Source organism: Megalops cyprinoides, chromosome 21 (genome assembly GCF_013368585.1).
Source record: "Megalops cyprinoides isolate fMegCyp1 chromosome 21, fMegCyp1.pri, whole genome shotgun sequence".
In the NCBI taxonomy this organism is placed as follows: domain Eukaryota; kingdom Metazoa; phylum Chordata; class Actinopteri; order Elopiformes; family Megalopidae; genus Megalops; species Megalops cyprinoides.
The window spans coordinates 1,130,001-1,142,500 of NC_050603.1; the positions used below are offsets into that span (position 1 = coordinate 1,130,001).

General features: G+C 45.5%; 1 protein-coding gene across 2 annotated transcripts in view; it reads right to left on the reverse strand.

The window, feature by feature from the left end:
* satb1a (SATB homeobox 1a) overlaps window positions 1-12,500 on the reverse strand; it is a 42,323-nt gene that overhangs the window by 22,673 nt on the left and 7,150 nt on the right. The window contains exons 1-2 of one of the 2 annotated variants that reach the window (XM_036555361.1): window positions 5,111-6,127; window positions 996-1,210 (exon numbers count right to left, since the gene is read on the reverse strand). In XM_036555361.1, coding sequence (XP_036411254.1) covers window positions 996-1,176 — 181 coding nt within the window. In that variant the 5' untranslated portion in view covers window positions 1,177-1,210; window positions 5,111-6,127. Of the gene's footprint in view, window positions 1-995; window positions 1,211-5,110; window positions 6,128-12,500 lie in introns of those variants that run through there. The other variant, XM_036555360.1, reaches the window with a different exon arrangement.

Below are 12,500 nucleotides of genomic sequence, written 5' to 3' on the forward strand. Positions count from 1 at the left end.
AAGGGGTCTAATGAACCAGCCTGGTTCCAGCTCTACAGTGGGAAAGGGGTGTAATGAGCCAGCCTGGTTCCAGCTCTGCACTGGAGAAGGATTATCAGAGTTTATCCTTGAACATGGATGCTGTGAGAGCTGCTTGCCTTTCTCTGTTTTACATCAGGGTGCGTCCCCCTTGGGACAGGGTGTGACGGAAGAGCAGCAGAGAGTAGGTGCTAAATGAGTGTCTATCTCAGGTAAGCTCTGATATCACCTGCGCTGTGCAGTTTCTGTTTTCATACCCTAAACGAAAGGTAGGAACACAAGGACTCCCTAAATTTGGAGATCCACTGGGAGAGGTGCATCTCGTTAGAACGTTCCAGGTTTAAAGAGGTAGAGCACATTCACAGCTTCCTGAGAAAAAAATCAGAATCTGACCACTGTGTGAGGCAAAGCCCCTGATGTGCTGTCAGTCCTGTGTGAGGCAAACCCAGACCGATGTACAGTACATTGCTGTTACCCAGAATGACTCAGCTATACCACCAGCCTGCAATCAGTCCCTGCTGTGAGCGCCATTTTGATTCAGCCTCACACTGGAACAGGAATCTACCCACATGAACACACTAACAGCACACACATGTGCGCAGACAAAACCTGGGGTCAGCCACTCTGAACCTGACCCTTATTCCACCTACTGCTTAATTAACTGGGCCAATTACTGGACATAAAGAGACCTGAAGGTGCCCTGTGACTGAGATCTGCACCTGCTGCAGACTGCACGGCCAGAAAACGTCTGATTAGTATAAAGCTGTAATCAGTTATTTGTGTTAAATGACATCTGTAAGGGTAACCCATGGTCACAGACACCCCCCACCTTAAACATGACTTCTTGCTTCAGCAAGCCTAACTCCCATCATTAATGTAATTCATCCTGGGTAAGGCTGTTCATCAGTTGACCAAGCAACGTTAATGTAACATTAATGTAACGTTATTGTAACGTAACGCTTAAACGTGCACTTTACCTCTCCTGTGGCAGGACCTCAGGTGGGCGTGGCCTAGCGGCTTGAGGACCCCCCCAGGCAGCTTGGCCCCCGGGGCCCCCAGCCGGGCGATCTTGGCCGGGGGGCCCTTGGGGTCGGGGCCGCTGTTGGGCAGCTCACAGTTCTCCTTCCCACGACAAGCCTCGCTGAGGTGGGCCATCATACTCCGCCCCCCACCCCCCCCCACTCACAGTCACCTGCCGAAAGAAAAGAGCACACAGCATGGTTAATCACACCCCCCCCTGAGCCTCGAGCTGGCCCACCTCCCTGCCTGGACCATGTCCAATCCTGATCCCCCCCCCCATCCGCCCCACCCCCCCCCCCCCCAGCTCCTCACTGTGGGACTGACGTCACTACTTGGCTGTGGAATTGGCTCACCTGGTGCTCCAGGTGTGAAATCCTTTGCCAAGAGAAAGGTAACTCTAAAGACCACCGGCTCTCTGGGGAGGAGGGGCTCTGGGCCCGTAGGACTGCCAGCATCTGCTGGTGCTGCTTCCACCAGCGATTGCAACTGAAGATTTATTTCAACAGGAAGTCACGCCTGACTTTTAGCTCGACAGAGGGTCTGGCCTCTGGTGGATTACAACAATATTATTGTGGTAATCATTTCAAAATGTAAAAGTTTATGTTTCAATGCATGTTATATGCAGCTATTTTTGTTGTTATCAGGTGAAGCCCCTAGTGTGCAGCAGCAGAGAATTACCCATAATCCACTGCTCTACCCTCTGCTCCCCATACCGATGTCCTACATCATGTTTCTGAGATGCTGAGGTGCAGAAAACTGTTGGTTCAGAGTAATGGCAGAGCAGGACACAGCCTCAGGAGTGACAGCTGCATCTACTGGAAAAAGCCCAACGCTCTCACCAGCAGCTGACGTTACACACTGACTGACATGACATCCAATTTATATATGCCATCCAGTTGCTCACAAAGTCATGTTACCTAACAAAAATGATGTTCCCTAAAATATCAGTCTATATAACCATCAAGTCATAACATCCCTGATTTCCTATAAAAAAGACACTGTTTAAGGAAGAAATATGCAACACAGATTAAAAGTACAAAAAAAACAGAGTACGAAATATCAAAAAAGCATACTGCTTTAAAATATGTACCATTAACAGGGTGAAAAATGCTTATCGTAAACACATACAGCATCTGTGCATTAGTATATCCAAGCCGTCAGTAACTCTTTCAGGGCTATGGTGGAAACATCTTAAAAATATCACATATATCGAATGCACCTCTGTGTGTTCAGAACAAACCAGAGCTAGAAGCGTTTCTGAGGGGGTGCGGAAAGGAGGGCTTGTAACCAGAGGGTGTATATGTTCGAATCCCAGCTGAACTGGACTCCACTTGAAATGCTGAGTAAATATCCATATGTATAAAAGGATCATCTGTACAATGCAGAAGAGCAAGCCACACCGGGCAAGGTTGCTAGGCTAATAATCAACAATAACATAAGAACCATTCCATAACCTCATTAACGGATGATGCAATCTGTTTAGATTCTGCAGTTTACTTCCATTCTTCATTTATGGGTGAGACATTCATGAGATCAGATTTCACCCTTGGCAAATCACTGTGCGATTCCTGTTTCTCACGGTGACATCATACACCTGCTGAATGGAGTCAGAGAGACGAGGGCTGTGTACTAAATCACATATTCAGATTCAGATTCAGATTCCCTTTATTGTCATTTTATCATTCACTTGTGTACTTTCAAGAATGAAACAATGTTTCTCCTATACCAACAGTGTACATAAGTTAAGAGAATTAGAACAACATATATCTATATACAATACACATCGTACAAACAAGGAGTGTACTGTAAATTGGCTTTCAGTCTTATAGCAGCTTGTCTTTGCAGTATATTTGGAGAGGAACAGCAGCATGTATTCTGTCAATAAATTATAGTCTGTTAAAAAAGCAGGACCACTGACACACAAAAACTGTCAGATTAACCAGATTAACGTGATACTGCTGGGTAAGTACGCAAAGAAAACAAAATACTTATGCATGAAACGTCCGCCGTTGCCTTCTTCCTCAGGTGGAACAGGTGGAACAGATTAGGTAGACTTCAGGAATAAAGCATGCAGGTGTGTCTAAAGCAAGTATGATGCTGGTTCTCCCAAATATGCAAGATTGCATGCAGAGAATTCCGCTGTAGTTTTGGTCTGGTGTGCTTGATTTCTGAAACTGATCTGAATATGGCAGTCATGAAACTCCATAGCCCTGTGCCTTCTAGCCAGTGTGCAAGTACTATATACAATTCAGAACACATTCCATGACTTCCGGCATCAGAACAAAGGGGCAAATTACCATGGTGATTCCCGGGTGCAGCGAAATAAACAGAACAATGGCCCACCTCATCTGATACAGGCCCTAAATGGCCTCGACAACATCACTGCTCCTGGCATCCGGCAAGTCCCCCGAGGGACAGTCAACGGTGCCAAAATCCAAAAGGAGCACTCACCCAGACTCCATCAGCTGCAGGCAATATTGGACTGCTGCTTTTTAAAAGTTTGATACAATAATGTATATGAAAGTGTAAAATGATCATTGGGCTTTTAAGCTCTGTGGATGGCTGTAGGCCTGTCAGACCTACATTTTTGCTGGGCTTGGGGCCACAGGTCTGGCCTACAAACACTGCATGTCTTACTCTCATTCAGCTGTAGAGAAGGTTGGGGGGTGTCTCTGTGAAATGTGAATTCACCCAGAGAGCTTGCACTATGCTGACAATAATCAGTTTAAAAACTCACAAGCACCTTCTCTGCTTTTGGTAATTACACATTTTAAAAACACACAACTATTCGGTGACATAACTTTGAGTCCAGGCCTCATCTAACAGGTAAAATCTATACGTTTGATCTCCGGCTACATGGCGCCATGCTGCAAGTCTGTCTTTAAAGAGTGTGTGTGTGTGTGTGTGTATGTGGGCACTTTTCTCAGTACTCGTCAGACTGGTTTCATTTGTACAAAAGCAGTAACTGCCAAACACACATTCCTCAACAACGCTAACTGCATTACACGGCCCCGCTTCAGCAATGCCAGCTGTGTGGAGCTGCAGAAAGCTCAGAGATCCTGAATGTCTCCCAGCAGGTAATACACCTGCCTACCGCGGAGGAATTCAGCATAGAAACACGACACCATCGATTACGGTGCAGTCTCTCAGCACAGCACACCTCAGCTGCCAGCTCCACAGTAAAGGGCAGCGGGAGGCAGGCTCGGTGACTCTGCTTCCTGCTCCGCGCATCAGAGTTACACTGCGTTCAGTAACACTGGCAGCAACCGAAGCTGCGCTCTGATGGATGGACCTTTCTGAAGCTGCGCTGTGATGGATGGACCTTTCTGAAGCTGTGTGCTACGCAGGACCAGATGACAGCTTCAGCAGGAGGTTCTACAGGAGAGAGTGTGGCAGTAGCTGTGTGACAGTGTAATGGCAATGTTAAAGAAACATTGCCAAAGCAAAGGCTTGCCTGCCCACACTGGGCCACTGTGGAAACCACTGAATTAAACATCTCATGATGCTCAGTGCACAATACAAACACCAACACCAACCCAGGATAACACGGATGTATTCAATGAGTGCTCCCACACACGCACTCACACACACACACACACAAACCACCCATACACCCACACACACAACCACACACACACACACACACACACCCACACACACACTACATATGCTCTCTCACACAAACACACACACACACACACACACACACAAACTCACATACACTCACACACACCCACACAAACACTTTTGAAGATAATCATTTAGCGTAATAAAAAATGTCTAAATTTTGTCTTGCAGTTATGCTTAGTAAAATTTCCAAAGTTTCAATTTATTAACAATTTGATCATCTGCTATTCAACAGCATGCATTTGTGCATGTCTGAAAACGCGCACAGCGTTGAGTGTTAAGTTTCCAGAAACAAGAACTCCGCACTCCGGATCTGGTAAAGGTCCGGGTCAGGATTTTGCAATGACCTCTCAGATAGACAAAGGAGCAATAGTACAGTACAATCTGGAGACAGACACAATGCCGCTGATCTGAGACAAATTAATGAAACCAACCCGAAACTCACCACTTCAAAACTCGGAAGCACATTAAGCCGCGTGGGTGATTTATGCTTTCCTCAAATTCGTGCGAAGGACGGAAACACTAAAGTTTTAATGCGCTCTAGGCATGACAAAGGACATCAGTCTTCTGGAGGAATATCCTCTCTCCGAAGGACGAAAGGCGATTCTCCATAAACAGAAAATAAAATGTTTACGTGCGTGATCTCAGCTGGGCAGGAAGGCGATAACATGGGTGAGCGGTGAGATGCAATATACTGACGAGCGATAATTGGCGATAGTGGCAGGCTAATATTTCATTCACGCCAAAATGACATCGTCTTGCGAATCGGAAAGAAACAGACAGGCTCGCTCAGAAAAGTTTTAAAAATATACACATATCCATTGTAAGTGCGCCGAGCTCTCCACTGGAGTTAACAACATCCGTCACGCATATGGAAGCTTGCAATAAAGGTACCAAAAGATCAGACACGAACATAAATAAACGCCGAAATGTGCCGTTAGCCTGCTCTCCTGTGCGCACTGTATAGTACATGTACGTCTTCAGTACGTACAAGGATCTCCAGTGGTGCGTTAGCTTTGCCTGTCTACCGTCCAGCGGAAAAAGGGAAGCGAAAATGACCCGTCTTCTCATGTGAATACGATGTATGATCTGTTGTCACAAACAGGTAAAAAAGTGAGTTTTAGTTTCCGATTTCTGTGACGCATCAGGCGTGTTGAAAATTGATGACAGCTTCTCCCGGTTGTGCACGCTGTCGGTTTTATTTGCGGCCGGACGGACCCTCTCTTCCTTTCTCTCTCTCCCTCGCTCTCTCCCTGTGTCCCCATTAAATTATTAGTTGTATTGACTCATCACTCCCCGCACTGGCGCTCGCGCTCGCCTGCCGTTGCACTCCTTTTCTCCTCATTGCAATAGAAAATAACACCCAAAGCAGAGGGCTGCAAATGAATTACGAGCCGCGCGGGACGGCCTCGGGGGACAGCCGATGTCCTGGCAGAAGAGGGAGCTCGCAAATTTAGTAAAAAGTGGAAAGAATAGAGAGAACAGGGGGCGATTTCCGGCTGTGCGCGTAGGAATTTTTAATCAGCTTGATTAGTGTGAGGCGGTTCTGCATTTATTACAGAATAACACACACAACGCACGCGCGCCCGCACGCGCGTACACACTCATTAACATTATGATGTGAGGTTGAGATGTGAAAAAAATATCAATATTGTAAATGCTTTGATGTTATCACAACAACGATGGTGTATAAATACTGCACGTCATTGCGTAATTGTTCTGCATTGTTCTAAACGTCACGCAGCCTCCTCGAGGAAAACGTGGACATCTTGGCCGTTACCTTAGTTTACCTTAGCACTGTGAAACATTATGCACAGCACCGTTATTTAATTTTACTCCGAAACTGGGTTCTCGTGCGTCAGCGTGTTCCCAAAATGTCCACGCTCTGATAGAATGCTGCTTAGCACAGAGGCACGCGCCATATGGCACCGAGGCAGAAACACGAGAGAGAGAGAATAGATGATTAGCCTCGCGCAGCGGCCTGCGTGGACACCGATGGCACATGCGCACATGCTAAACAGCAGGACCATGACAGGTGACACGGGTTTGACTCAAAATGCAGGGCCAGGGTCGAGAGGTCGGCGGGGGCGGTGTGTGTATGTCCGGGGGCTATATGCAGTACATATGAATTCTAAGATTCTATCCTCAAACAAGAAATTGTATTTTTAACAGTATTTTTATTCAACTTAAACTCTTTGGTTGGCAACCACTGTCTGTTGTTGCGGATCCTGAAGTTTGAACACTTCTGTGTTCTCCCCAGATCCCGCAGAAACGTGGAAGGCGGGGAGTTATTGCTCTTCGGGGAGTCATGAGAACGCTTTGCAATACTGGCGTTATTAAACATATGCTCCCGCAAACAAAGCCCCCGCAACATCAATCGTCAGCCAGAATCAAACAAAAGCCATTAAAACACACAGCTGATATAAAAACAGGCACACCAGAGAGAAAGATCTATCCATATGTACAGGAGTGAGGACAGGACACGGCTGAAAACACTTCCAGAGAAACTATGACATCGCTTAAGAAAAGAAACCGAAAACACGTCTGTCGGAAACATCAAAACAGGAAGCGCGAGCCACAGCCGACACCACACAAACAGGAGGCAGAATTAAAAACTTCACTGATCCCACTAATTGAAAACAATGGAAATAATGTAATAAAATAACAAATGTGCCATAGAGGCATCCTTCATTGTGTGGCATTTGTAACATAAAACAAATTGTACCCTGCGTTATTACACTCAATGGCTTGTTTGAAGACACAGAATTATCATACCCTTGGAACCTGACTTGCATATTATTTTTCACTAATGCTTGCAGTTGTCTCTTTGTGTGCATAATACGTCTTGCGGCTTCTTGAGCATATATGTAGAAAATTCTACATTTAATATCGTAAAATGTGGGGAAAGTGGGTTGTAAGACTGTAGTGATGCAGTGGTGAAGGGACTCGTTACCAGGAGGTTGCAGGTTCAACCCCCAAGTGAGGCCACAGCATGAAACAGAACAAAATCACAAAGGTCACATTCACACCCTGCTGTGGTCACACATGCTTGAAAACAAACTTGTTCCTCAAAGGTTACGGGAGCTATCTGACCCCCCCCCCCCACACACACACACACACACACACACACACAGCCATCTCAGAATCAGAGGACACCCGGGGGCCTCTGTTTTGTCAACAGAAGCTCCAACACGCAGGTAGTGTTACCTCATGTGGCCGAGCGGTGACCGCAAGTGACACAACAGTGGCAGTGCTGTGCTCTGAGTGGGTAAGGGGGAAAGCGCGTAATCGGGAAAGCGCGTAATCAGGAAAGCGCGTAATCGGGAAAGCGCGTAATCGGGAAAGCGCGTAACCGGGAAAGCGCGTCCCAGGGAAGCGGGTGAGAGCAGAGTACACGCCACTGCTTACATGCACATTCCAACACGGGCATCATGTCTCAGCCAGTGAGCCGCAGGGAGAGCGTCTGGCTGGACGCACTGCGCCAGGCATGCTCCAAACAAACGGCCTTTGTAAAGCTTGTGTATAAATGCTCGCTGCGCCCAAACACTTACCCTGTTTTTTTCTACATAAGTGTCTTTGGCAGGGAAAGCTGCCACTGAACACCCTGATAGCTGTGAGATGTTGGTTTTATGATGGAGGCCCACACAAGCAACACTTTGTTCTTGGAATTCACTCTCAGTGACTCATAATGAAAAGTTGTGACACAACAATGGCATCTTTTATCAGAAATCCGGCAGAGAAGGACTCCATGCTCTGAGCACCACAGACATGGCGGGGTGGGTAACTGACCACGGTTATTATTGGCCATATAACGATAGACCTCAGCCAATAAGGATTTGAATTTCAAACACAAGGAAGTGTTGAACAGGACTCACTATGACTAATCCAAGTGAATGGGTAACCCCAATCATTATGTGGAAAATTTTGAGTACTTTCTGTATTCACCAACTGCTGCAGGATCAGTTTATCCAAATCTAATTATCCATTCAATGAGTAAAAATGTACAACAAACCTGGTCCCAGGTCAGTACTTGCAGGTAAAACCTACTGATAGTGTAACTGATAAATGCCTGGTAGTTCCGCCCAGAGACTTTCCCTGAGTTCCACATTATATCTTCATTGCTTTTTTAATTATAATGTGACCCAAATCCTTACCACAAATTATGAACATGCCCCAAATACTCTCCTGACTGCAGTTTCTACCGTCTGCATTCAGAGCCAGAACCTGAGATGTACAGCCGCAAACCCAAGTGTGACAGGTTCAGACCTGGAGCCTGGATTACGCCCTCAGAGCCCTTAATTAATGAGCGCGGTGTGTTACCCATGATGGGGGTGACTCAACTCCTGTCCTGAAGGACTGCAATCCAGTGGGTTTCTCCTGCTCAGTTTAAACCACACACACTCTCAGAACTGGGTAAAGAATCTAAAATAGTCCAGTCAAGACAAGGGTCAGATCAGATTTAGCCTGTAGACACCACAGCTCTCCAGGGTACTGTGGCCCTCCAGGGCCAGGGTAGAGTAGCCCTGCAGGCACTGCGGCCCTCCAGGGCCAGGGTAGAGTAGCCCTGCAGGCACGGTGGCCCTCCAGGGCCAGGGTAGAATAGCCCTGCAGACACGGCGGCCCTCCAGGGCCAGGGTAGAATAGCCCTGCAGGCACGGCGGCCCTCCAGGGCCAGGGTAGAGTAGCCGTGCAGGCACTGCAGCCCTCCAGGGCCAGGGTAGAGTAGCCCTGCAGGCACGGCGGCCCTCCCTTTCTGCATCAGTAACTTATAATGACCTGCTGGCCTGAAACTGCAGGGGCAATGGGAGTGAAATCGCTGTGACATCACAATGGCAGTCTGAATGTGGAGGATGTACCACAGAAATTCAGCTCCCGCTGACACTGGACTCTCCTATCAGGCCTTTTCAAAGACAAGCAGAAACCGTTTATCCTCAGTATACAGATACAGTGACATTCCCTGTTATGTAGTCACAGTGCATGAAAGGATTCAGCATTGAGCCATTTATGATTTTGTTCTGAAACTGAAAAAAATGACTCACTGTTGACAACAGACATTTTAAAATTGTCATTAAAAATGGGGCTTCAAAATTTTAACAAATGTAAAGAAACAAAACACGAGAAATATTTAGAAAATATTTTTTAAAAAAAAGTCTTAATGAAGTATTGCCCATTTTAGTTTTGTTATTTAACCATTTACATTATTTAATTCACTGTAAGACATTACATTTAGACATTAAAATGTACTTTAAACCAAAAGTATGAACAATGTTTCATTGTGATACATACATGGTGCCATAAAAATATACCAATGCCAAAAATCTTTATAAATTAAGTACATTGATTTCTTTTTATTTTCTTCTTATTTAGAAATTGCATGAAAGTGATACAAAAGTACAAAAGGCTGTCACAGCACGATATATGAGACGTTATCATATTGAAGTAATAATAATAATAATAATAATAAGAGATATTAATAATATCAAAAGGCGAGTTTAAGAACAAAGCCATTAAAGTGATATGTGGCTGCAGCTTGTTCAAAACTGTGCATATTCAGCATGCCACGTTTTTCCATCAGGAAAAAAGAAACATTAACAAAAATCGCGCTTGGAATGGCAAGGGGATAATATGAATGAATGAAATGCTTTGGATGGCTGCTGCACATCGCTTTTCTGATGCGTTTTCACAGCTCGTGCGTACAAACAGCCCGCCGCGGCTCCCTACACAAATACTGCATATGAAAAATATCAAACCAATCTGTTCAGCAGGACCGTGGCGACTGACAGAGGGATCCGTATGGGTGCTGGAAGCACAGAATAGCGGAAGCGTAAATCAGACCTTTTAAGCGTCGTCACACTGAATTTAACGCCCAAAAAATAACGGCAATGAGTTGAAAAGTATACGTGCACCCTTCCCATATCTCACCACGGACGCTTTCCCTGGAAGCGTTTGCAGACGGACGCACAGAGCAGCGCGCCTCAGAGGGAGGCAAAATAATCTAGGATCATACGAAATTTATTCACTACAGTGACTGGAATAATCTCATAACGACGTTTTATGAAATCGTGCGCCACAACAAGATAAACGAACTCAAGATTTTTTCATGCAACTTATACACATGATAGAAGATTCACATTTTATTTAATCAGAAAATTAACAAGTCTTTGTACACAAGGGAGAGCGTTTAGGCCGCAGTGTAGTTTAGAGGATAAGAGGCTGGCGCTGTAAACTGGGATTAGAAAATTGGATTTCCGGTTCTGGCATTGAGGTTTTAGTTTTAAGCAAGGCTCCTCCGTAACTATGCAGCTGTATAAACAGATAATATGTGACGCAATCTAAGTATATTACCCTGTACAGCAGCGTTTAAGTAACTTATTCTTAATATCAACCTCTGCAATTATTTCTGACAGAAAACACCACTTGATTCCTGTTCGTGAGCAAAGAGGAATACCTGGCATTTTTCTGAGAATTATGGAAACGCACTGTGGTATGTAAATGTATTTTATTTGTCGCTGACACACTTTTTTTTTAAGTGTTACTAGAATTCCCTCTGTTCCCACTTTACTTTGGATAATAATAATAAGATGTTGTTAAACATTTATTACACATTTATTAGAGAGGTATTATAGTGAGCAGTTTTTTGGGCACATACATGCTGATGAAAATAACCCCAAGTGCAATTAGTTTAGTTTACTCTGTATCAAGCATGTTTATACCACGTGATATAAAAAGACGGGATATTACCTCACATTATGCTTATGAATTACACAGTGCGTTTGATAAACAGCACATACTTAAACAGGATTTTTATTCAGATCGGTGGACCTGGCGATGTTTCGTCACGCAGGAAAATGAAAGCAGCCACCTTTCCTTCCCGTAAAACATTAATGACAGTATTTTCAGAATGAGTTTTGGGTTTGAAAGGGTACTGAGACGGAAAGGCCTGAAAGGAAAGCAGGCAGGAGTGTAATGAATGTGATTTCTGTTCTGAGTGTTGAGTGGGGCGGCCGTCTCTGGGAACGTCTGCACACGCTTTCTGCACCCCTGGGGGATCTGGTGTGTACGCCTGCTCCGTCTCATACCCTGTGGCAGCACATTAGGGGCCGTAATGTTCCTACAACTTTACAAGATGCCTATGGAAGGATGAGCAGGGAGACGCCGTCATTGTAAATTACGCCCTCGGTCAAAGTGCCGGCTTATAAAATGTAGGCCTAATGAAAAACAATTACTCCCTCACAGACTGTCTTCTGCGAGGGTGTGAACCTGTGCCTGTGTTGCGTGTGGGTATTTATGCGTGTGCGCGTGTGAATGTGTGCATGTATGCAACTAAATGGTTGTGTGTTTGTTTGAGTGACCATTTGTTTTTATGTGAGTGGATGTGAGTGGATGTGTGTGTGTGTGTGTGTGTGTGTGTGTGTGTGGCTCATTGCTTATTTCTCTTATTAAATTATAAGCCATATCTTCCCCATTACAGTCCCCCAGGGCCTGAGGCACAGGTCTGGGGAATGGAGTTTCTGCCACTGTGCCTGGTCTCTCCTAATTAAATCATTACGCCTGTAATTCCTGCCTCACGGATCGCAGCACACCAGCACTGACAGAGTTACAGACACAGGGATGAGCCTGTGGGCTCAGAATAAAGCAATATGTTCCCCTGCAGTCTCCTCAGACAAAGAGATGCAACCCTCTATATCTGCACGCCATGGTAACTAACTCACACTACAACTCCCACAGTGCATTGCAGCAGAGCAGGCACTATTTAGAGGATAGACACCCATGAGTTGCGGTGCGATGAGGAGACCCTGGCTGACCTACCCACCCATGTGACGCCCTTAGCAAAG